The sequence below is a fragment of the Bombyx mandarina genome, chromosome 17 (genome assembly GCF_030267445.1).
Source record: "Bombyx mandarina strain Sakado chromosome 17, ASM3026744v2".
Taxonomy (NCBI): Eukaryota; Metazoa; Arthropoda; class Insecta; order Lepidoptera; family Bombycidae; genus Bombyx; species Bombyx mandarina.
This window is the reverse complement of record NC_143223.1, coordinates 2851899-2875454: the sequence shown is the minus strand read 5'-3', so window position 1 is coordinate 2875454 and position 23556 is coordinate 2851899. Positions and strand designations below refer to the sequence as shown.

At 37.0% G+C, this 23556-nt stretch overlaps 2 protein-coding genes across 3 annotated transcripts in view; both read left to right on the top strand.

The window, feature by feature from the left end:
• Window positions 1–331: 331 nt before the first annotated feature.
• Window positions 332–16520, top strand: Dnaaf5 (dynein axonemal assembly factor 5). The gene is made up of 12 exons (XM_028172120.2): window positions 332–1406; window positions 1866–2049; window positions 2375–2592; window positions 3163–3320; window positions 4188–4391; window positions 5145–5295; window positions 5641–5805; window positions 6939–7130; window positions 8436–8590; window positions 9087–9279; window positions 14624–14815; window positions 16217–16520. Exons 1-12 carry the CDS (start codon window positions 770–772, stop codon window positions 16345–16347), a joined length of 2580 nt encoding a protein of 859 aa, XP_028027921.2. The 5' UTR covers window positions 332–769; the 3' UTR covers window positions 16348–16520.
• Window positions 16521–18155: 1635 nt separating this feature from the next.
• The window catches only part of Parn (poly(A)-specific ribonuclease), a 38327-nt gene continuing 32926 nt past the window's right edge, over window positions 18156–23556 (top strand). The window contains exons 1-10 of one of the 2 annotated variants that reach the window (XM_028172174.2): window positions 18156–18342; window positions 18417–18767; window positions 19514–19646; window positions 20009–20164; window positions 20794–20926; window positions 21023–21144; window positions 21443–21561; window positions 22022–22264; window positions 22765–22851; window positions 23272–23432. In XM_028172174.2, coding sequence (XP_028027975.2) covers window positions 18324–18342; window positions 18417–18767; window positions 19514–19646; window positions 20009–20164; window positions 20794–20926; window positions 21023–21144; window positions 21443–21561; window positions 22022–22264; window positions 22765–22851; window positions 23272–23432 — 1524 coding nt within the window. In that variant the 5' untranslated portion in view covers window positions 18156–18323. The remainder of the gene's footprint in view (window positions 18343–18416; window positions 18768–19513; window positions 19647–20008; window positions 20165–20793; window positions 20927–21022; window positions 21145–21442; window positions 21562–22021; window positions 22265–22764; window positions 22852–23271; window positions 23433–23556) is intronic. The other variant, XM_089734258.1, reaches the window with a different exon arrangement.

Sequence of the window (23556 nt, the reverse complement as noted above, 5' to 3'; positions counted from 1 at the left end):
ATGACACTGAGGAGTGGATATATTTTAAATATTATTTATATATCTATAGTAGGTATATATTACTATTTATATTATATTATATATCAAAAATAATTTTAGTGGTAGTAGGCAGTATTATGAGTCCGCACGGGTAGGTACCACCTTATCAATTTCTACCGTGAAGCAGTAATGCGTTTCTGTTTGAGAGGTGGGGCAGCCATTATACTGTAAAATTAAGAATTTGTGCTCATCCAGGTAGACCGTGAGCTTATCCACCCACTATAGCAATAAATAAAAAAGGATCTAGTACTTGCGAAACACTACTGTCTTTGCGTTAATTGGTTTCTTCCAGAGACGTTCGGGTGGTTATTAGCAAATCTCATCCTCTCTGGCTGAGCTTGTGGAGCTAGTAAAAACCCCCGAGCCATCAGCAATCCCTTAATAATAAAAACATATTGAAACTATTATGTTTGTTTTATCTACGAGTATAAAATGTTCCAGAGAGTGGCCAGAATACAGTCGGCTTTATTAATTTAAGAGATGGAGAATAGTAATATTACATAGAGATATTGTACATCTAAATAGAGTACACGTGTACATGTAGAAAGTTTGTGCATAAGAGAAACTCGTGGTAGATACGTTAGAGCCACGTATTTAAAACATGCAGACGCATTTGCAGAAAATAATTGCCATGTTAAAAAAAAGTGGTTGCCAATGGTAACTGACTTTGTTTATCAATACTGCTTGAATTTTGTTTTCTTCTTGGAACAGGACTAGCATTCTTAAAATAATGTCTAAAACTAAATGTGCTTTGGAAGAAAATGCTCGACGTGTTCTTGAACAATATATAACGGCTTTACAAAGCGAATCAAAGATAGCGCGAAAAAATGCGCTCACGAAGTTAAGCGAAGAAATTTTTGAGAGTCCTGAAAATGTTGACTGTGATCTCACTGTGGTGTTTCCAGAAATCTACGCGCACGTACTCAAAAGCTATTCCGATCAGTCGGAGGTGTGTCGAGAATTAGCCGTGCAAATAATTTCGAACTTCATACAAAAGCTCCCACTGAATGACTATTATTTAACCTATATATTTCCTACGCTTGTCCGTCGCATCGGATGCCCTGAGATTGTGGAAGAATCTGAAGAGATTCGGCTAGTTTTAATCCAGCTAGTTCACACTATCTTAGATAGATACAAAGTTACACATTACTTGAATTCTTTTCTAAATGATTTAACAAGTATTTTAACCAAAACGGTTACGGATCCTTATTCTAAAGTGAAGGTAGAAGCATGTGAATGCATTATATTGTTATCTGAGAACTTGCAGCGGGATTTTCATTTTCAATCTGAGAGCTACGTGAAGCCCGTGCTGTCAAATCTAGCACACCAGCATTTTAGGGTCCGAGCTGCAGCTGTTAAAGCTATAGGTGATTATATAATTAATAATTGTTATTTCATAATTAATAATCTATTCTTTGTCACTCATTACTACTGCTAACCCTAATACTCATAATCATAACATGATATGTTATTTTTGCAAAAAAAAAATATTTTACCTTTTTTGACAATGTTTTATTTTGATTGCATTTTTTTGACGTAGATGGGCATGTGGCCCACCTGATAGTGAGTAATTACCGTCGCTCTTAGAGGTTTTCGTAGCAATGCCAGGTTAATAGCTAAGCTCGTGTCTAGCACTGACGACTTTTATTCCAACATCAATTTCTCAGAGCATACTGCTCTTTTAGAGTTATTTTAAAATTATAATAGCAACAATTAATGATGTTTATTTATCATCTTACACTGTCAACAGCCCTGTAGACATAGGGAAAGTGTTATTTTAGTAAAATTGAGACATGAGTAATTCTTGATTCACCTTATGCCTACAGGAGCAATAGTGATGTCAGGAAATGTGAAATGCTTAGAGCTATCAATAACACCAATGGCAGAGAAGCTGTTTGATGAAAATAGTCAAGTTCGCCTCCAGGTGACATTAGAAGTAGGAAACTGGATGTTAAAATACAGAGACCGATATTCTTTTTGGCATCGCATGATGCCTCTTTTGTTAACTAGGTATGGTACATGTACAAAAAAAAAACAATTTTTCATATAAAAAATGTAATAATATATATTCAGGCAACATGATGGAATTATATTTGAATTGACATAAACTAATTTTATTTTGTAAAATTATAATTAAAATGTAGTTAGATATTAGTAATATAAGTTGTACTGAACCAACCGTATTGGGTCCATCAAACTTTATTATATACCATTGTATAATATAAAGTAACTCAACTACCTGTAACAATTACAACAACTTTGGTTTAAACATATATCTGAAATCCATGTTTAAGCCAAACTGTGGGTATGCTGAAAAGTAAGAATACTTTTTCAGCCTGAGTGATGTAATGGCTAGCATCAGGGAAACTGCCACAAAACTCTGGGATGATGTTGGCTTACAATACATGGAGGAAAATGAGGAAGATTTAAAGAAGAAGAGTGATTTCCTGAAAGATGTTCCCTCGCATTATCCTGATGTTAAAAGACCCAACATGGGTTGTAGAGTATTGGTGCAGAGTAATATTGGGAAGATTGTTCCTGCTGTTGAAAAAGGTATAATTTGATTGTTGACACATTGTTGAGTCTTCTATAATCTTTTAATTGCTATATTAGTTATATGAGCATGTGGATAATATGTTTTTTTTTTTTTTTATTGCTTATATGGCTGGACGAGCTCACGGCCCACCTGGTGTTAAGTGGTTACTGGAGCCCATAGACATCTACAACTTTAATGTGCAACGTTAATTTGATGTCAAGTGTTGTATTAAATACTTCCTTATAAACTTTTTGCCTTTGTTTTTGGTTGTTGGATAAGTGTGGATAATGTGTTGGATAATGAGTGATGCCAAGAAAAGTGTAATGCTTGACTGGGGGTAATGACTGGCTCGAATAGTAATTATAATACTCTGCTGCAAATCATAGATGACTTGAGCTTGATGAGATCATAGTTTTATATTGCTGGACTGGGATAGGCCTCTCATAATTTATGCCACTAGGCCCAGTATTCGGTTCTCCTCATCTATTTCTTGCCGGCCATCTTTCTTCTCTTCCTTCTTCGGTGATACAGGGCTATGCTTAGAAATAAGGAATTACTGTTGGCGAATCTAAAATTTTATGTACCAGAAATGGAGGGCTGGCAAGCAGATGCTCGTCTCCGCGTGGCTCAGCTCCTCTGCTGGTTGATATTATGCGCAGAGGAGGGTTCTACACAGCATGCCAACGCTATTGTTCGTACTATGATACGCGGGGCAGCTGATGAAGATCCTAGAGTTGTGGTCGAGGTACAATTTACTTTTTTATATTTTGCAACACTCCAGTGTTCATTATTATACTTATTAAACGGATTTTAGAAATGGAATTATAGTTTTTAAAGTACATTCTAAATACAATACCTCTTAACTGATAGAGTGATGCCCTAAACATGTCATTAGGGATCCTCCCGATCCATTAACGGTGCTTTTAGGTACTTCAAACACCGGTTACCGTCCTCGCCGAACCCGTCGCTTGCGACGATGGGCTCGACGAGGAAATTAACCCACAGACACGGCTCATTGAGATTCTCGCCGGATCTTCTCAGTGGGTTTCGTTTGCGCTCCGGTGGTAGATTCTGCGAAGCACTGCTCTCGCTAGGGCCAGTGTTAGTAACACACTTAAACAACAATAAATAACATATCCATGTTATCACACAATAAAAACTAAATAAATAATAAACTAAATAAATAACTAACTAAATTAGTTTCGTTTAGAAAAATGTTCAAGGGCATCCTCCGATTTATTAATAGGTAGGTTAATGTAATTGTTTAATGTATTACTTATATTGTGAATTTTTTTTTTTTCCTTACATTATTCGTTAGATTAGTTTTTGTTATTGTGTTGTTTTGTCATAATTGTAAGGAACATTGTTATACAAATTCAGCACCATATGTCTTGTTTTGTCGTGCGCACATAACTTATGTTGCAAGCCAGATTTTGTTTCTTTTTATTTGTGTTTTTTATGTATCTTTAGCTTGTGATGTGTATTGTGAGCCTAATAAAATAAAATAAAAATAAAAATAACATGCGAAGTTTCCAAAACAAACTTCGCGTAAAGTTAAAATAATTTGACGTGTATATTAAAATCCATCATTCGCTTCTTCATCAATATACAGGTGAAACGCGCCGCAGAATTGTTCGGATACTTCATCACTCCGGAAACGTGGTGGCCGCTGCTGGAGGCCGACGTGGAATCGTGGGCAGTCTTGCTTGTCCTAGCCAACATCATCAAAGGTTCTCGTGTGGAACTTGTCAAAGGGAAGATTTTGACTGAGATATGTAAAGAACTGGCGGATCCCGACCGTTGTAGGACTAGAAAGGTTTGTTTGTCTCTAATACACCAATCCAGCTGTCAGCTCACATCGCCTAGGAAGATCTATATGTCTGTTTGTTTGTATGTAATAGAATCTTTGAACGTAATTTTCATCGAATTAAAGGCCCCTGAATAACTTAAAAGTCTGTACACGCATCAAGGACCGATGACAATAACAGCAATAACAAAAAATATCAATACTTTATCAAGTTTGCTATTGAAGTCAAGTTTTTGTTTATTTTCTTTAACTGTAGTCTTTATTGTGTGCTTAGGGCGACTTTTTTAACGTTCTCGATAGCGTAAAAGTTAACTCGAATTTGTATCCAGTTGGAACAGCGCCCCTAGTGGCAACCGTAGGTAGACGTTCCAACTCCATACAAATTTAACTTTTACGCTATCGAGAACGTTAAAAAACTCGCACTAAGCACACTGCTCCTACCTCTAGTTTCTCCTAGTTCTAGTACCGCTATTCCCCAATCTGTGTAACTCCTATGCGTTTGGTTCTTAGGTTTAAGAACTAAAATGATAGGGAGTAACAAGTCTATGCAGACTTTACGAAGCATCCAGTGCATTTAAAACTTTAACATTATATCTCAAGATCAGCAGCTGCATCCTTATTGAGGTGTCTGTGTATTTTGGTTCCCCGCCTAACGATGGAACCTGAACCAGTTAAACATGAGCTTGTCTGCTCCTCTAAGCTTATCAAACTAAAGCGATCCACCTTCGTCTTAAAAGGAAAAGCATTACTGCTATTTCGCAGCCAAAGTACCAGACGAATTTGCTCCACGTATCAGAGGCGTTGATGGAGCTCTGCGGTGACGAGTGTGGGTCAGTCGCCAACGATCTTTTCACCATCAACTTCACTGTTTACGCCATGCCCGTCGACGATCAGATACAGTTTATGGCGTTGTGTGAGTGTGAAATTAAGTTCCCTTTTTTGGTGTCTCTACTTTAAGATAAAACAAATATCTTTGTATACCTATTATTCTAGCATGATCGGGTCTCTGATCGGCATTTACTTCTTGGAGGCCGTATTGTGAGTACGCACGGGCTGGTACCCCCTTGCCTATTTGCCGAAGATTTTCGTGCATCCCAAAAGGTAGCTGTTGTACCAACGCAATGATCATCGGCTCCGATTAGCGCTTAGAGCCCATCATGGCTAGTAATAAGCTAGGATTCGACAGCACGCGCGATTTTAATAAAAGAACACTGTGATTTCAATATATGATGTAACATAGATATTTATTTGCTAACAGCAAACCTGGACAGACTTCGGTGCATTGAAAAGTCCGGTAAAACATTAACCAGTCTCCATGAAAGACACATCGGTAAAGTGCTCGCCAACATCACCAGCGACGCCCCCACGTGGACTCTGCTCACCCCCGATCGGTGTCTGCTTGAATGCGTTCTGATGCACGCAGGTGTGTTTTGTTTTTAATTGTGACTTTGATAAAGAAGTGTCTGGACTTTTTGCACAAATGCGGGCGGTTAAGCGTTGCTAGTGATGTGGCCACGTCAATTTGGATCCTCCCGATCCACGGTGTTTTTAGGTACCTCAAGCACCGGTCACCGTCCTCGCCGAACCTGCCGCTTGCGCAACGAGTAAATTAACCCATAGACAAAGCCCACTGAGCTTCTCGCCGGATCTTCTGAGTCGGTTGCGTTTCCGATCCGGTGGTAGATTCTACGAAGCACTGCTCTTGCTAGGGCCAGTGTTAACAACACCTCCGGTTTGAGCCCCGTGAGCTCACCTACTAGTTCAGTGAATCTAGGATAAACCATCGAGGTTACTAGAATATGTAGAAAAAAAAATGATGCGATTATACCACGGCCCAAGCTTTATGGCAACTGCAAGAATGTCGTTTTGTAATAAAAACGGAATCCCGAATAATATTATCGTAATTGAGCGGGTACTGCCGGCCTGTTTCTGTCATTGTCCGATTTAAAGGACGGGACAAACGTACAACATAATTGAAACACCGACCTCATGTCTCAAGGTTGTTAGCGGCATCCACATTGTGATCTTTATTTTTCTTTCACCTGATGGTGAGTGGTTATCGTCGCCCCTGGACTTCAGCAATGCCTGGGGCAGAGCCAAGCCGCTATCTACCGTTAAAATGTACGAGTTCCTCTGCCCAGTGCCTAACTAGCAATAATAAACCCGTTCAACTAGCACACTTATGGAGGGTAGAGCTAAGGAGCATACTATCTGTGTGCGTCGAAAAGCGACCGATTAGGGTGGCGCCACCGTAGCAAAAGGTGTAATTTCAAAGATAGTGCCAGAAGTTATTAAAAAAGGTATAAAATGGTTTTTAAATGGTATTAAAAAGTATAAAACTATTATTAATCACCATTATATTATTACTAAATATATATATACATACGAGGTCGGAAAGATTAAAAATTAAAATATTAAATGCGAGATTAAAGCGTAAATGTATTTTAAATAAGGTATTTAATTAATACTTTTTATGTCGTTTTTTAAAATTCTTTGACATTTATAGTCTAGCAAATGAAATTGTGCCAAATTTGACCACACCCATGACTTGAAAAGGTTCAGCCATGGGAGCCCAGCTACACCTCATAGCTCCCCTATTAAAGGAGTGTCTGGCGAACACGGAAACGGACGCGGAAGTCAGACTAAAGATATTCACGACTCTATCGACTGCTCTGCTGAAGAGACAGGAGAACTTCAGGAAATGCGACAGTGACAAACTTGGGGCCTTCCTGAAGATCATCATAGAAGGTGGGTAGTCTTGCATTAAGTGACCTCTTCACCGGAATTTGATTTATTCTTTTTATTGTATAAGAAACTGGAGTGAAATCTTCGCCATTTATCTTTTTCTTTACCTTATCCCACTAGGTGGGGTCAGCACAGCTAATTTTTCTCTTCCAACCTCTTCTATCAGCCGTCAGTTCAACACTCACTCCTCTGTTTCGCTCATATCGTCATTCACACACTCCCTCCATGTCTTCTTCGGCCTGCGACCTCTTCCTCCTCTACCTTGCACTACCATTTCCTAGTCACATGCATCTTCTCTCTACGCATCACATGTCCATGCCACGTTAATCGTCCGCTTCGCCATTTATAACTCTCTAAATAAATTGCCGATGTCAATGGGCTATCGCATAAAGCAATCATCCGGATGGTGTATCGAATGATGCGATAATCGATTTCTTATTAGTTTTAACACGCACTTGATAACTTACACGATTAATAACATCGTGTAATAAAAATCAAACTTTCATATTTTATGTACCCGGCATCATTAGGTAACTACTTGAGTAAGAAACAAAATGCCAAAACCTCTCAAGGTGTTCCTGTTGCCTACGGCCGATAGTAAACAGATTCGTTTGCCTATAATGATTGAAAATGTGAAAAAAAAAAAACCAAAAAAAAAAATTTTTATTTAAAGAATTGTGGGATTGGTAAGAACGAAACATATCAAGAGTGTGGAACGGATCGTAAAGATGTGAGTGAGAGAAAACGGAAAGAAAGGGAAAAGAGAATGATAGACAGAATGACAGAGAAAACGAAGATGGCAAAGACTGTAAAAAAATGAGCAAGGCGTAATAAACGTGTTAATTCATTTTTAATTATTATTATGTGGGCTACTCCCACATATACACTTACACACAACTGGTACGCATTTACATACACCACATTACATTTTATTCCGACACAAATTTGGGCCGTGTCGATGCGCACCAGTCGACTACATTGGACACACGCACCCAAAACTGGTATGCTGTGACTTCAGACCGATACGTCGTAGTCCGCGCACAGCACCGCGCTCACTTGAGTCAGAGCCTACCCGCATCGACTAACACTCGCTTACGTTTCGCTCCGATAAATTTGTGTGTGTACCGCCTACGACATTTTCAAGATAAGTCTTCATATATACAAGTTCCGAATAACAAAATTCTACAGAACAATATCACCCGCTCGGTGAAAGATCATCCCACCGTCGTTAAGCATCTCCAAAATTATAACACAATATTTTGGAACAACGGAAGTTTTATTTTATGCGCTGCGATCTATATTCTACAGAAATAATAATGCCTAACATGATATGGTCGGCGGGTCGCACCGCTGAGGCGATACGCACCGCGGCCGTCGCGTGTCTGTGCTCCGCGCTGCAGGACAGCCCTCAGGACGAGCGCATCCGGGCCGAGAACGGTGGAGATGGCGACACCGTCGATAAGGTATTCGAATTAGTTTCAAGATTTTCCATTTCCATTTCTCGTTTAGTCGTGCGCACATCCTTTCATCAGTTGAATAATTAAAACAATTAAAATGACAATTGGTCCCTCCGGAATCCGGGTACTGCATTGTTCTTATGTTGCTAGCCAGATTTTGGTGAAAACACATCATAAGGCGTACGTACGTAAAGAAAAATAATAAAATGCGATATTTTTATCGATGCGATATCATTTTGGTACACGAAAATCTAAATTTTAGTGTAAATGTTTGTATCTAATAATAAATTGGAAATCATCATCTCTCTCACTCGCCCACACTCGTTTGTTGCTTAAAAAGTACCCACACAATCTGTATTTGTAATTAAGTTACGCATTTCCGAACGTATTTGTTTTAATATGTTGGCCAACATGAACTGTTGATTGCCAATTAATAAGGTTAAATTCGTCGGGACTGTTGCTTTCGAATGTTCTCTTAAAATAGAAGGTAATATTATTGCAGGAAGTAAACCTTTTTCCCACAAAAGAATCCTTGGAACCGTTTTTGGACGAAATGGTACCGCTCCTCATGGGTCTGGTGGAGGACAACTCGACGTTGACGAGACAGCACACTCTGCGTGCCGTGTGCTGCCTCGCGACCTTAGCGCGCCAACGCGGCTGTTTTACAGCGGATATATTGAATAAAATGTATTTCGGTACGTTTTGTGGAAACATGTGGCGATTAATTAATATCGATTGTAATTTAAAGTTAGCAGGCTAAAGTGGCAATGAGCCGGTCACATCTGTCGAGCCAGCGACGCCAGGTGGGGGAGGAAAGTCCTTGAATGGAGGCTATTGACGGGTACCAGGAGCATGGGGAGTCAAATCAAATCAAAAAACATACTTGTTGAACGTCAAAAAGAACTACCGCCAATTCACAAAAACTAGCCTCCGTCCTGAGTAGAACTGGCAAGAAACTCAGCGGACATCCTCCAACCAGTGTGCTTAGTGCGAGTTTTGTAACGTTCTCACTAGCGAGCCAGTTTGCTCAAATTTGTATGCAATTGGAACAGCGCCCCTAGCGGCAAACGTACTCGGTGTTATTTTGTGAGTGCGAGTTCATATTAACGTTGTGATCTCGTACCCGAGTAATTTTACCGAAATGAGTACTACGAATGACATTTGTGCGAGTGCGTGTTACAAATTAGTGGATTTTAACGTTTCGATCGAGTATTTCTTGAGTAGTTTTATTTTTCCAACTAGAGAGGCAAAAATATCATGCCATAGAGCCTAATCTTTTTTTATGAAAAATGATAATATGGAGTGAAATGGATTTGATTAATTTTAAGCATTAATCAATTGGCATGGAATGAAATGAAATGAGATCAGATAATATGGGATAAAATATAATCTCTGCAAAATGCTGATTATATACTGAGATTTTTTTCAGTGGACCTTTTCGAAGATTTCGAGAAGCTACGTCCAGCGGTTTTGTTTAATTTTTTTTAATTTTCGCACTTTCACAGATACTAAGCAGTTAATAAACCCACGTTACTTTGTTATTGCACAGATGGGTGGACGAGCTCCCGGCCCACCTAATCTTAAGTGGTTACCGGAGCCCATAGACATCTACAACGCAAATGCCGCCTCCCACCTTGAGATATTAGTTCTAAGGTCTCAGTATAGTTACAACGGTTGTCCCACCCTTCAAACCGAAACGCATTACTGCTTCACGGCAAAAATAGGCAGGGTGGTGATACCTACCCGTGCGGACTCACAAGACGTCCTACCACCAGTAATTACAAAAATTAATTTTGCGGGTTTGATTTTTATTACATGATGCTATTCCTTTACAGTGAAAGTCAATCGTAAACATTTGATAAGTACGTATTTCATTAGAAAAATTGATACCCGCCGGCGGGATTAGAACACCGGTGCATTGCAAGATACGAATACACCGGACGCCTTAACCTTTAGGCCAGGACGGTCTCAAAATTACACTTATACACGAAGAAATATTAAATACGCATTAACTAAGAAACATTAAATAGACAAAATAAAACAATTCACACAATTTAGCTCCTCGCGGTCCCTCCAAAATGTCTTTTCATCTCTTTTTCCTAGTTGTTCAATTGTAAATGAATAAATCAAAATCAAATCGAGTTTACGTTCTATACGGTGAAAAATGAAGAATTGTGAGTGTGAGTTGAGATATGCTACTCGCTTCGCAGGGCGTTTATTCACCGAGAGCAGCAATAATATTATTTCTCGTATATTGGTAGCACGTGATGTTTTGGCATTAGACCGTCTAAATGAAATACAACGCATTTTAACAGCATTTTAATGGGAACCAACTACTTTCAAAATTATTCGGGTAATGTCACGTGTTCAATACTATTTTGTACCTTTAGAATTAAAGTGGCTCAACCCAAAATTCTTAGTTTCTGGTAAACTTCAATATTGTAATACAATAATTGTATTTTTTTAGTTTTTCGGTTTAAACACTTTAAGGCATGCCATTTTATTTGAAAAAGACAGAAAGAGTACTTTGTCCTTTTCTAGACTAAAAGAGACTGTTTAATTTTATAAGCTGATAGAATAATATAGAAAAGAATAATAGGATACCCTCTAATCGTCACATTGGAAAAAGGTATGGCTTTATCATTTTATCATTTAAATTATTTTTTATTGCACTTATAAAACTAATTTAATTTACAATATGTAACTACATATATCTATAACTAATCCGTACTTGTCAAATTCCTCATAAATTGTCAATATTCTTAATAAAATTCCTATTAATAATATACAAGTGCAAATGTTGAGCTGCTTGCCAGAAATGATATAATAGTGTTTTGTTTTTTTGTTGTTTCCTTGTAGGCTGCCTGTAATAATCTAAATCTGTGTGAAAGGCAATAAATGATTTTATTATTATCTACTAATGGTAGTCCAGTGGTCGAAATTTCACCATAATTTATTTAAATTTTAAGTTTGAACATTATTATAGTTTTATTGTCACCTTTCTATTATCATCATTTCTATAATAATCATTGCTCTATGTCGCCAAGGCTACATTATAGAAAAATAATATTAAAGACAAAAAATATTAATCTATTCTCAATTTGACCACAGATTGATAAATCAATAAACAAAAAAAGTATAAATGCATGTGTGTGTGTGTGTGTGTGTGTCAAATACATGGTAATGTGTGTAAGGTTTTTTTATTCATTTAGTTTATTTTTTTATTGTTTAAGCACAATTAAAAAAAAAGTTAGCAATCTGCACTACTTCTCTATATTCTCTATGAGTGTGGGAAATTTCATACTTCTCCGTCCGCGCAATTTTCGTAAAAAGGAGTCCAACATTTTTGCTGCACGTATTACCTACTTAAAATGTAGGTTCTTAATAATAATACATAAGTGTTTTGAAATATAAAACTAATCTTAAATTTTTTAGTTATACCACTTCCATTCTAAGGGTGCAATTTCGTAAACAAACTTTGCCGTAATGGCGTAACCTTTAAAATACACGAAAACTGCCCAGCATAAACATATTTTTTTAGTAACTTTAATAGAAGTATTAGAATTAGAAGTTTATTATAGAATTTATTTAATTGTAATTACATATTTAGACATACTTAACATAATTAATCTTGGAATAGGTAATTATTTCAGCTTTTTTTAATTAAAGAAATTATGTTTTACATAGGTTTAATCTTTTACCCGTTGAACGTTTATAAAATGATTGTATTTACGGTAATAGTGTTGATGATCTTCATTAGGTGGCCCAAATATACTAAAATTATTACGAGCATCCATCCTTATTTATAAATGTGTAAAGAAGCAAAATTATTATTACATTGTTCAAATTTCTATATAATTTATAAATATAAATCTGTACGTATGTACCTGTAAATATGTATATTGCGCGTGTGTGTGTCTGTGTGTGTGTGTGTGTGTGTGTGTGCGCGTGTGTATGTGCGTGTGTGTATATATTTCTATAATAGATAGATACACAGTGTGCAATTCATTTCGAAATTATTCTTGCCCATCTAATGGTTGTCTGGAAGAGATCACTCTTAGCGATAAGACCAAGAAAAAATGTTTCACAATATTTATTCATTTTGTGTACAATAAAGAATACTCTTTCACTGGTGGTAGGACCTCTTGGGAGTCCACACGGGTAGGTACCACCACCCCGCCTATTTCCGCCGTGAAGCAATAATGCGTTTCGGTTCGAAGGGTGGGGTAGCCGTTGTAACTATACTGAGACCTTAGAACTTATATCTCGAGGTGGGTGGCGCATTTACGTTGTAGATGTCTATGGGCTCCAGTAACCACTTAACATCAGGTGGGCTGTGAGCTCGTCCATCCATCTAAGCAATAAAAAAAAAAACAACTCTATCTCGCTCTCTCTCTCTCACCAAACAACTCTTTAAAAAAAAGCAATGATTTAATAAGAATTAAATGAAAAAGCAAAGAATTAATATGTATTTACAACTAGCTAGACGTCTATAAAATTTTCTAACCGAAAAAATATATTTGTATAAACCATTAGAATAGATAAAACCTTAAAAAACAACATTATTATTAAAAACGAAAGAAAAAATCTTGATATTGTATTGGTTTCACGGCAAAATTTTTAGTGACTACTTAACTTGCTTGAAAGTGAAGAAATACTCTCAAAATCCATTAATTTGCAACTCGCACTCGCACATACAATAATCGAGAGCCTCACTTCGGTAAAGCTATTCGATACATGAGACAGCAACATAAACAAACCTTCTCTCTCCCACAAAATGAGATTCATAAGCTTACCACTAGGTGGCACTGATACAAACTCACACAAATTAAACATAACATTAACATCGACTGAGTAATTAAAAAAACTCGCACTAAGCACAGGTACATTACCCATTACCCGACTAATTATAAATATCGTTAGAAAGCTTGGCATTTCAATTAAACGCCTTAAAAAAAAACTTGCATGCTACCAATATAAAAGAAAAAATTATTGCTTCTAAAGATGAATAAACGTCCTGCAAATCGAATATCTCGCACTCAGAGCTCCGCACGTTTCACCGTGAAGAGCGTACACTCGATGCGAGTCATTCGATTCGATTTTTGAAACTCGCACTAAGCCTACAGGTGGACCGACGACTTACTGCGTAAGCGGTAAGGCGGAGGACCGCGTTCTGTGGAAGGCATTGGGGAAGAAGGCCTATGTCCAGCAGTGGGCAGATAAAAGCTGATGATGATGATGATTGTAATATTAGATACATACGAGTTTTTTTGGAATTAACTGTTACCAGAGAGTTCTAAGTTTCAAATGTATAGTATAACAGCGGTCATTGACTTCACGAACAGCCGTTGTCGCTCTCGATTCCGGCAGATATTCTTGCGTCCGGAACATATTTCACCTTGGATTGATATTGATCTTTTTGTTTTTGTTGCTTAGATGGGTGGACGAGCTCACAGCTCACCTGGTGTTCAGTGGTTACTGGAGCCCATAGACATCTGCAACGTAAATGCGCCACCCAGCTTGAGATATAAGTTCTAAGGTCTCAGTATAGTTACAACGGCTGCCCTACCTTTCAGCCCGAAACGCATAACTACTTTACAGCAGAAATAGGTAGCGTGGTGGTACCTACCGTGCGGACTCTCAAGAGGTGCTGCCTATGTTTTCTCCTTCCATACTCCTCTATCATATACCATTTCTTCGCTCACTTCCCTTTTACACATATCGTCTTTCACGCAATCCATCCATTTCTTCTTAGGTCTACCTCTTCCTCTAAACCATCCGGCCATCCGGCTATGGAATGAGCTCCCCTCCACGGTGTATCCCGAGGGCTATGACATGTCCTTCTTCAAACGAGGCTTGTGGAGAGTATTAAGCAGTAGGCAGCTGCTTGGCTCTGCCCCTGGCATTGCTAAAGTCCATGGGCGATGGTAACCACTCACCATCAAGTGGGCCGTATGCTCGTTCGTCTGCCTACAAGGGCAAAAAAAAAAAAAAAAAACCAATCGGAAATATTGATTGCATATATTTTGTCTTTTTTAGTTGTATTGAAACGCCTCGACGACGTTAGCGACAAAGTTCGTTCTTACGCCGTGCAGACTTTATGTACTTTGTTCAAGAACCGACCGCAGCCGTACGATACGACTGTATACGGTGCGCACGTTGACGCTCTGTACTCCGCCATGTTGGTACACCTGGATGACGTCGATGAAACGTTCAGAAACGAAATGTTAGGTTGGTATTTGTTGCCGCTATGAAGGGTAGACGTAAGGAGAACCGTCGCTTTGTGTGAAAAAATGTCCGTTAAACTATGCTAAATAAGGGTGGCGCTACAGTAGCAACCGGGTAAATTTTAAAAAAGGCGCTGAAAGTTATTAGAATAAGATAGAGAAATAAAAAAGACGAAAGAACTGTAAGCATTACAATATCACAAAAAGTATTCTATTTAAAGCTGATAAGAAAATGCAATCGATGTCTCCACGTTTTACCACAGCAATAATTTTAGGTTATATTGACGAAATTAGTTTGGACTACGTAAACATGTGAGGTCTTGTATATTATTTTGTCACTAACTACTCTAGTCATTAAATATATTAAATTTCCTAAATCAGCATACTTCAATCAGTTAAAAACTACTCAATTTATATTATACCATGTGCCTATGCTAGCGCCATTCTGGAGGATTTTTGAACTGTTATTTAGTGCTGAAAGTGGGGGGACACTTTCAAGCTTCTCCCATATGAGACGGCTCTCCTTACCTCTACCCTTCATAGTTGCCGCATCGACAGGCAGACTAGTATAATCTATACAGCCACATTCCACACTTTCCATATCTATACTATAGGTACTAATATTATATGTAAGTGTAAAATATATATTTTTGTTTTGTCCTTCGTGTACGTCGAAACTAAGCAACGGATTGACATGATTTTTTTAAGTCATATAATATTAGGCCAGAAGATTGACATGGCTACCTTTTATCCCGAAAAAACATTTCATTTCCACGGGAAACTAAGCTGGCATTTTTCTTTGTCCATGCGGCGAGGTGTGAGTAACAGCTAGTATTTCTATTTAACAAGTTTTCTTTTTTTTGTCACGTCCCTCTCAGTTTATTCCATTACAGTTTGAAAATCTTACAGTAGGATTGACTTAGCAATCTGTGAATGCGTCTTTACCGAGATTAGTTCGTAGTACAGAGTGATCGACAATTTAATCCTCTTGAATCCGAATATGGAGCTGTATTGTACCAAACAATATTAGTTGTTTGTAAAGTAGGTTTACGGACGATAGTTTTACGTGGTAACGTTAGTCGCAGAACTATTCAAACTTTAAGCTCTGACGTCACGCAAGAAGAGAGATGTGTCACAAGCCAACGCTTGGGCCGATCGCATCTCTATATCGCTTGTACCGCGCTCTCGCTTGCACGCTCACGCGGAACGTGACACTTTTTCATGCGTGCAACTGGTCTTCATCGATTTATAACACGTTGTCACGTCAACATTTATTAGATTGAATGCCACCCACAACTCTTGTAAACGCCACTAATTTTATGATGAAGAAACAGACGCTTTAGTGGATGCTTTGTCGCTGAAAAATAGAAACGTTATTCGGATTAAAGTTTGAATTTTGTTGCAGATGCTTTACTCCAGCTCAGCGATATCGATCCAAGAACGTTAATGAAGAAAGTGAAATCGAATATTCACGTTTATCGAAATAAATTCGCTTACGAGAAGATATCGAGTCACCTTGAGAAGCTGACCATATGAACTGTTTAGATAGTTCTAGTCAATTTACTTGTTCGTTTAGGTTACAATTCTTTAGTTTGACAAAAAATAATTTTTATATACATAAATGATTTTGCAGGCAATTCTATAAGAGACGCGTTCAGACAAATGTAATTCGAAGACGTTATTCAATAAATATTGAGTCTTATGTGTCATTTTAGTTTTATTTTCTCATATTGGCATCACTCGTGCGAGGTTTTGAAATTAACGCATAGAATGAAATGTTACAATAAAACGATTTTTCGCGAGGCAACTATATTTATTTATTTATTTAGTCTTCTTACAAATTAACAGTATAACCAAAACATTTGTAAGGTATTAATAATATTAGCATAGGTAATTTCTAGCAACAGCTATAAATCGCTGCAAACCATCATGGAGTATATCCATTTCCGGAGCATAGGCTAGCAATACATTGAGTAGCGAGATAGCACGATGTGTCGGAGAGTTAGCGGTGTGCTGCGTACGCGCGTGCGTGGTACTAAGAAAGTACTAGGAACTATATGGCATAACGCCTTTTATCTAGCAGTCCCAAATGCACTTGGACAAGGCACCACCGTTAGTCCATCGTGTAGGTGTCTTAAAAGACGACTAAGGGATTGGCCGTAGAATAGGCAAGAGTGTTCTCCTGTAACGTGTATGCAACCTAATGTCGATTCTTCTATCATTCATCTTTGATGACCACTCTACAAAATACACTCTTTGACTGACCCACCATCTTTTCTACGACGTACTTGTGACAAGGATGTAAAAATCCTACCCGTGATTAACAATAAAAATGTAAGCCCGATCGTAAGCAGCGTACTTTGGTCGCTAACCTACATCCACTGGGAGCAGGGCCTATCGTATTTTTTGAAAATTTTTGTGTTGCCCAGTTGGAGCACCGGATAATGGAACACCAGAGGGTCCCACAACAAGTTTACTGGATAATTTCGCTAGCTACAGTAAGGGTTGCAGTTAACTTATCCCGAGTTCGTAAGGAATGGCGGCGAGTGGCGCGGGCATACATGCGTGTGTACGCTTCGGTGGGTGGGTGAACCATAGATAATAAATACACTTAGGGTGAACTGCAAGTACGAAAGACGCGCATGCGGCGTGCCAAAATAATCATTTGCTCACAAAATCTTTGAGTCGCGATGGGAGCCAACAACGAGAGCCCCTGATTGGTCGTGACTGGCGCTCAGGCACGGCCATGAAACCGGCTATGAAAAAAGATTGCTATGAAACAAAATATCCGCTTGCAAATGGAAACCAATTTCAGGCAATTTATGTCATTCATAATATTTATAGATAAGTATTCTGATTTTTGCGTTCAGATTTAGGTTTCAGTTCAGTATGGTTTTTTTATGATTTTTCTGGGTGTTCAATATTTATTTGTACATATTTAAATGTGTGCATGTACCCGTCTCCGTATGTATCGGTCTTGTTCTCTTAAATTTATAATAATAATAATAATCCTAGATTGATGCTATTCTTAAATGCTATTATTGATAAATTATTATGTGATTTGTCCCCGATTATTTATTTATTCATTTAAATAGGTATTAGGTATAAATGTAAAAAAACGGCTTAGGTATCCATTCACAAATAAGGGAATATAAAAGACTCGTTGGTCGTAGATTTTCGGGTTCTTACAAATACTTCATTGAAGTCACGGTAAATCTTCATTAGAACATGAAATGTTCATTGATTTAAGTTTATCTCATCTCAAATAATTTAATTATATTCATTTTATGTTGAACTTTTTATTCATTAAAGTCGACTGCGTAGCCTATGCACCCTTTGCCTATCTTGTTTAAAGAGCCAAATAAAAATAGTGTTTTACCACCTTTTGCAATGAGAATTTGGGAATATTTACAATTTTATTAATAGTATGGAAACAGTTACTTATAATAAATGAAATTACAATAAAATATTAAAGATATTTCTAAATTGACCACTGTTACATTTCGTTTAAGATGGAAGTAATACGAAAAAGTGAGCACAAACTTCGTTTGAAATTCGTAACGTTTGCCAGCGATAATATTGTTTTATTATTTACTATTTTTCAGATTTCAAAGAGGCTTTGCCTCTTGTAGCAGCTTCTGTGAAGAAAGCGGACTTTCTAGTGATAGATACTGAGTTCACTGGCATTATAAACGGCCGGGATGTTTCGATGTTTGACACACCAGAGGAGTATTACAAATGCACTCAGAAAGGCTCTTCGGAATTTCTACTAATACAGTTTGGCTTGTGTGCTTTTCACTGGAATCATAAGGAGAAGCATTACATGAACGACGCATATAATTTTTACCTGTTTCCTCGTGGCAGCCCCGGCCCAGACAGAATGTTCATGTGTCAGAGTTCCAGCTTAGATTTCTTAGCTTCGCAGGGTTTTGATTTCAATAAATTAATAAAAGATGGTGAGCACTTATTAATATTTATACCACCATTAATTTTTGTATTAGGTGTCAGTGGTACCACACCATCTCTTCGGTGAGATGTTTCATCTATGTATGTAATAAATAAAACAAATAGCCATGCTCTTTACTGGATTTGTTACCTTCACACATGAAAGAGGAATAATTATTGTTCTTTCATTTTTAAAAACTCTAATTCCAAGGCAACCAGCAAAATTTTCTACCACATGTTAGTAAGAAGGTTTCTTTTTTATTTAATTGTAGATCATTCTGAGTGCATGTCTAGATATTTTCAAAATTATAGTGTACTAATAAGTGTTTACAATAATAACAAGATGTGAAGTAGCAAGATCTAATACTATAAACCTGTCTATTCTAATCTAAAAAGCAGCTGAGTAACTTACTTTTTATTAACATTCAAGTAAGACTTCCAAGCTCATAACCTCAATCATTTGTCAAGATGTATGATAAATTTGACAAGCTGTGAGTTAGCATTTGCAACAATTTATATGGATTATAAATGAAAAAAAAACCTTATAACTTTTCAACTAAAAATAATTTAAACATATCTTAGTACACCTGTTCATGTTTTTAATCGAAAGTAATTAAATTATTGGATTGTTATTGATATTTGAATGTATTAGAAATTTCACAATATTCAATTAAACTGAAGTTAATGATTATTACCTTGAAAATTTCCATTACATAGATGTAGGTCGAACTAATAAAAATAGATAAAAAATTTACAGGAATCTCCTACATGACAGTACCTATAGAGTGCAAACTAAGAGAAAACCTAACAGAGAGACAAAAGACATATTCAAAAGGAAAAGATTCCATTAAGGTACCAGATGAACATAAGGCGTATGTTGAAGACATTTGGTGAGTAATATGCACCACGTATAACATGTGCTGCCTATGAATTCTTAAATATGTTATGGTAATAACATATGAGTCGTCTATTATCAAAGGTGGCAATCTGTGCATTTGGACAAAAAAATGTTATTGATATGTCAATACAGATTGATTTGAATATAATCGTCTCCTTCAAAGAATACGGTTCAAAACCTGCATTAAATAAAGGTTAATACTTAACCTGTTATTTATCTAAGATGTCGTTCAGAAGAGTTTTGTGACTGACAATGGAATACAAAGTCAATAATTCGTTTTTCTGATTTACCAATAATTGTCCAAAAGTCACATTGCCGGCTTTGATAATAGTTGACTCATATATATTATTTCAGTAACCAAGTACACCAGTTTTTAGAAGAAGGACAGTTAGACGAATTGGAAATTGACAAGTGTAATTCATTTGTTAGATTATTACTGTTTCAAGAGTTGAGAGCTCGTTTTAAAGACAAAATCTTGGTCGAAACTAAGATTCTAGAAAATAAAAACAGGTGATAGTTCACTATTTATTAAATAATTTACTAGGTTAGCCTTGCACTTTTGAATATGCTATTATGAAGGTTTGTTGTCACACATCTACACTTGAATTCATATGCAAATACCTCACACCTGGTTCTTGAAATGCTGCAACAAATAAAGTAAGAGTAAAAATCTGTGAAAACAAGATCAAAAGATTTGATAATAATAGAGTTTGGATAATAGTGACAGTTGAAAATTTTGCACTTTTAAGATCAACTTTAATTATGCAGGTTTTTCTGCTATGAATTATCAATCAATAACCTGTTCCCTTAAATGTAGAAGTGTTATGATAGGACATTACAGTACAGATGAGCCAGGGGCTTACCTAATTTTAACTGGATACTGAATTCCATAGATCCTATAGCATGATCGCTGCAACCTATTTTGGGAAGTAATGTTTAATTTTACTGTAACCGTGGTTGTCCTACTGCAACTAGTGGTACCTGGATATTCCGAACATCTTTTTACTTTTAATATGTCTATTAATACTTTACTTTGTTGTTGACGACGTTCACTTTGTGATGCATAAGGCTGCTCATAAACATTTAATGGCAATTAGACCATGAGCCGCGCAATTAAATTATTCATGATATTTTTTCAGATTATTAAATGTAAAAAGAGTCAAGTCACAGGATGATCTCAAGAACCATGATGCTCTAAAGAAGGAACGAGAGTGGGAAGATTTTGAAGATGCTGTCGGCTTCTCAAAAGTAGCTAGGATGATAAGCGAGTCTGTGAGTTAAAAAAGCTATATGAGTTATAATCTTATTCATTAGGCCATGGCGACTTATTTGAAATGTAGTTTTGATGTCTGTAATGTTTTTTTATAGGAGAAACTGGTGGTCGGACACAACATGTTACTGGACGTAATGCACACATTGAATCATTTCTTCCAGCCTTTACCTGCAGAATACACCCAGTTCAAAGAGTTTACACACTGCATGTTCCCACAGTAAGAAGATGAGCTATTTGTATAACATTGTCTTAAAAAAGTGATTTTTAAAAGTGTTTTTTATTCTATACTGAATAAGTTCATTAACCTTATATAGAACTTAAATAATATAAAATTAAGTTTAGAATAGAATTCTATAGAATTAGAATAATATAAGATTAATAATATAAGAGTATGTAACTAATATGCAACAGTACTAAAACTAATACTATAAAATAAATAGTTGAAGAGTAAATAAATCAATAACTTTATTCATTAAATTAAGTAATTTTTTTTAATTGAAGAACTAATTTTTCAGTATCTTAGACACAAAATACATGTCAAGTTTGCCTCCATTTAAAGATAAGGTGAATTCAAGCATTCTGAAACATTTGTTGGCAACACTGTCAGCTGCGCCATTTTCTCTGCCTAAAGTTGGTGAGATGTTTTTTTGAAATTATTTATAATGAGCATACACACATAGCATATAGCATATATATGTCACACACAGTTTCAATTGTTATCCTATAACTCAAAGGGAGCTACAGAAGTCATTTCTTTAGATACTTCAAGCACCGGTCAACATTCTCCTCGAAGTCGCTAGCGACGAAGGGCTCGACAAGTAAATTAACCCACAGCCCACTGAGTTTCTCGCCGGATCTTCTCAGTGGGTCGCGTTTCCGACCCGTTGGTAGATTCTGTGAAGCACGGCTCTTGCTAGGGTCAGTGTTAGCATCACTCCGGTTTGAGCCCCGTAAGCTCACCTACTAGTTAAGGTTACGCTGAAATAGCCTCTCAAAGCTCTTAGGTAAAAAATAATAATTGGTTATTGACAATAATTGACATCCAGCGATTTAAAAAAAAAGTTTTTGTTTCGAATGTATTGTTTTCCCTGCAGTGTCCGATGAAGGTCGAGGTTACAGTCAACTCCACGAGAAGCACCACGAAGCCGGCTACGACGCCTACGTCACGGGGCTCTGCTTCCTGGCCATGCACTCGCACCTCGCCAACATGAGGGGCGACGACACCACAAGGTTCCTGTCCATCACGTCGCCGCTCATCAAGCCCTTCCTAAACAAGGTGTTCCTGTCCAGGACGGCTCATCAGGACTCGCCGTTCATAAACCTGGCGGGACCGGAACGTGAGTACTGGAAATGTAGACTTTGAGAACAAGAAGGGCGGTCTTGAGATCAGCAGGCGATACTTCAACGGCCTTGGAGTTATGCATATCCTGTTAATCAGACATTATACACTATTTCTTATCCTATCGAGAAGCAAAGAATAGAATTGGTATTTCGCAAATTATTCTCCTATTATGGTAATGAGTTAAATTAATAAATTTTTGTTTCCAGTAGTTGATTTTTATTTAAAACTTAATTTCATAAACTCATGATTCCCTGTCCTTTGGCCTTGTCGGGGTTTTTTTATTAATTAAAATCCTTCTTGCTCGAACCTGTACTTGAAATTTTGAGACTTAGAGTCCGCATCAGAAGCATCGTAACTAAGTTTTATTATTATTATTTAAACATCAAAAACCTCCCAAATCCCGTGCAAAAGGCTCATGTTACTCGGTGTCGATGACTTGAGCTTTTTCTTTATTCGTTGCATTATGATTAATTAACATTTCTGTTGCGTTTGCAGCACTGCCTCCCAGGGACCACGTGTTTCATTTGGCGTTTCCCAGAGAGTGGCAAAGGAATGAAATCACACAACTATTTAGTCCGTTTGGTAAGTTTTATTCGTATAATTATTATTATTGTAGACTTTATAATAACAGAAAAATAACTTTAAGCCTTTAGAGTATTTTAGAGAAGAAAAAAAAAGAAAAATATTATGTAATGAAAGTGATTTGATCTGGTACAGCAGAAAACTGGAATAAATATCTGACACCAAGAATTTTTTTTATAACACTCTACTAATAAACAGAAGATTGAATTGGAAATGTTTGTGGGTTCTTTTATAAAATACACAATATTTACCTAATATACCATACTTATATAGTTTATAATGGCATTACGTAGACTGATTTAATATTAAAAAGGTCGACTCAGATTGACAGGGTTTTGTTAAAATGTATTAAACAATAGAAACTTAGGTTTGTTGAAAGCTGTATCATACATTTTTAAGAGTAATTTCTGTATCAATCAGGTCCAATAACAGTACAATTCATCGATGATACGTCAGCGTTCGTGGCGTTAGCGCGACGTGAACAGGCGACGTCTGTTAGCAAAGCACTCGCGAAGCATTCCAAGATAACCCTCACATCGTATTACAAGTATAAGAAGATTAACGATACGCCCAGCAGTAAGGTACGTTAATTATATTGGTAACTTCAGTTATGTAGCCTGCACCGGGTAATAATAATCGATTCAATCTTTTATACGAAATAAAATATAATTAAAGTACATTTTTTTCATCTCCTTGTAATTGCAT

Coding starts and splice junctions, on each gene's coding strand:
- Dnaaf5 (XM_028172120.2), top strand. CDS start 770: ATGTCTAAAACTAAATGTGCTTTGGAAGAAAATGCTCGACGTGTTCTT. Junction 7,131..8,435: donor CCTGAAGATCATCATAGAAG/GTGGGTAGTCTT, acceptor TATATTCTACAG/AAATAATAATGCCTAACATG. Junction 8,591..9,086: donor ATGGCGACACCGTCGATAAG/GTATTCGAATTA, acceptor ATATTATTGCAG/GAAGTAAACCTTTTTCCCAC.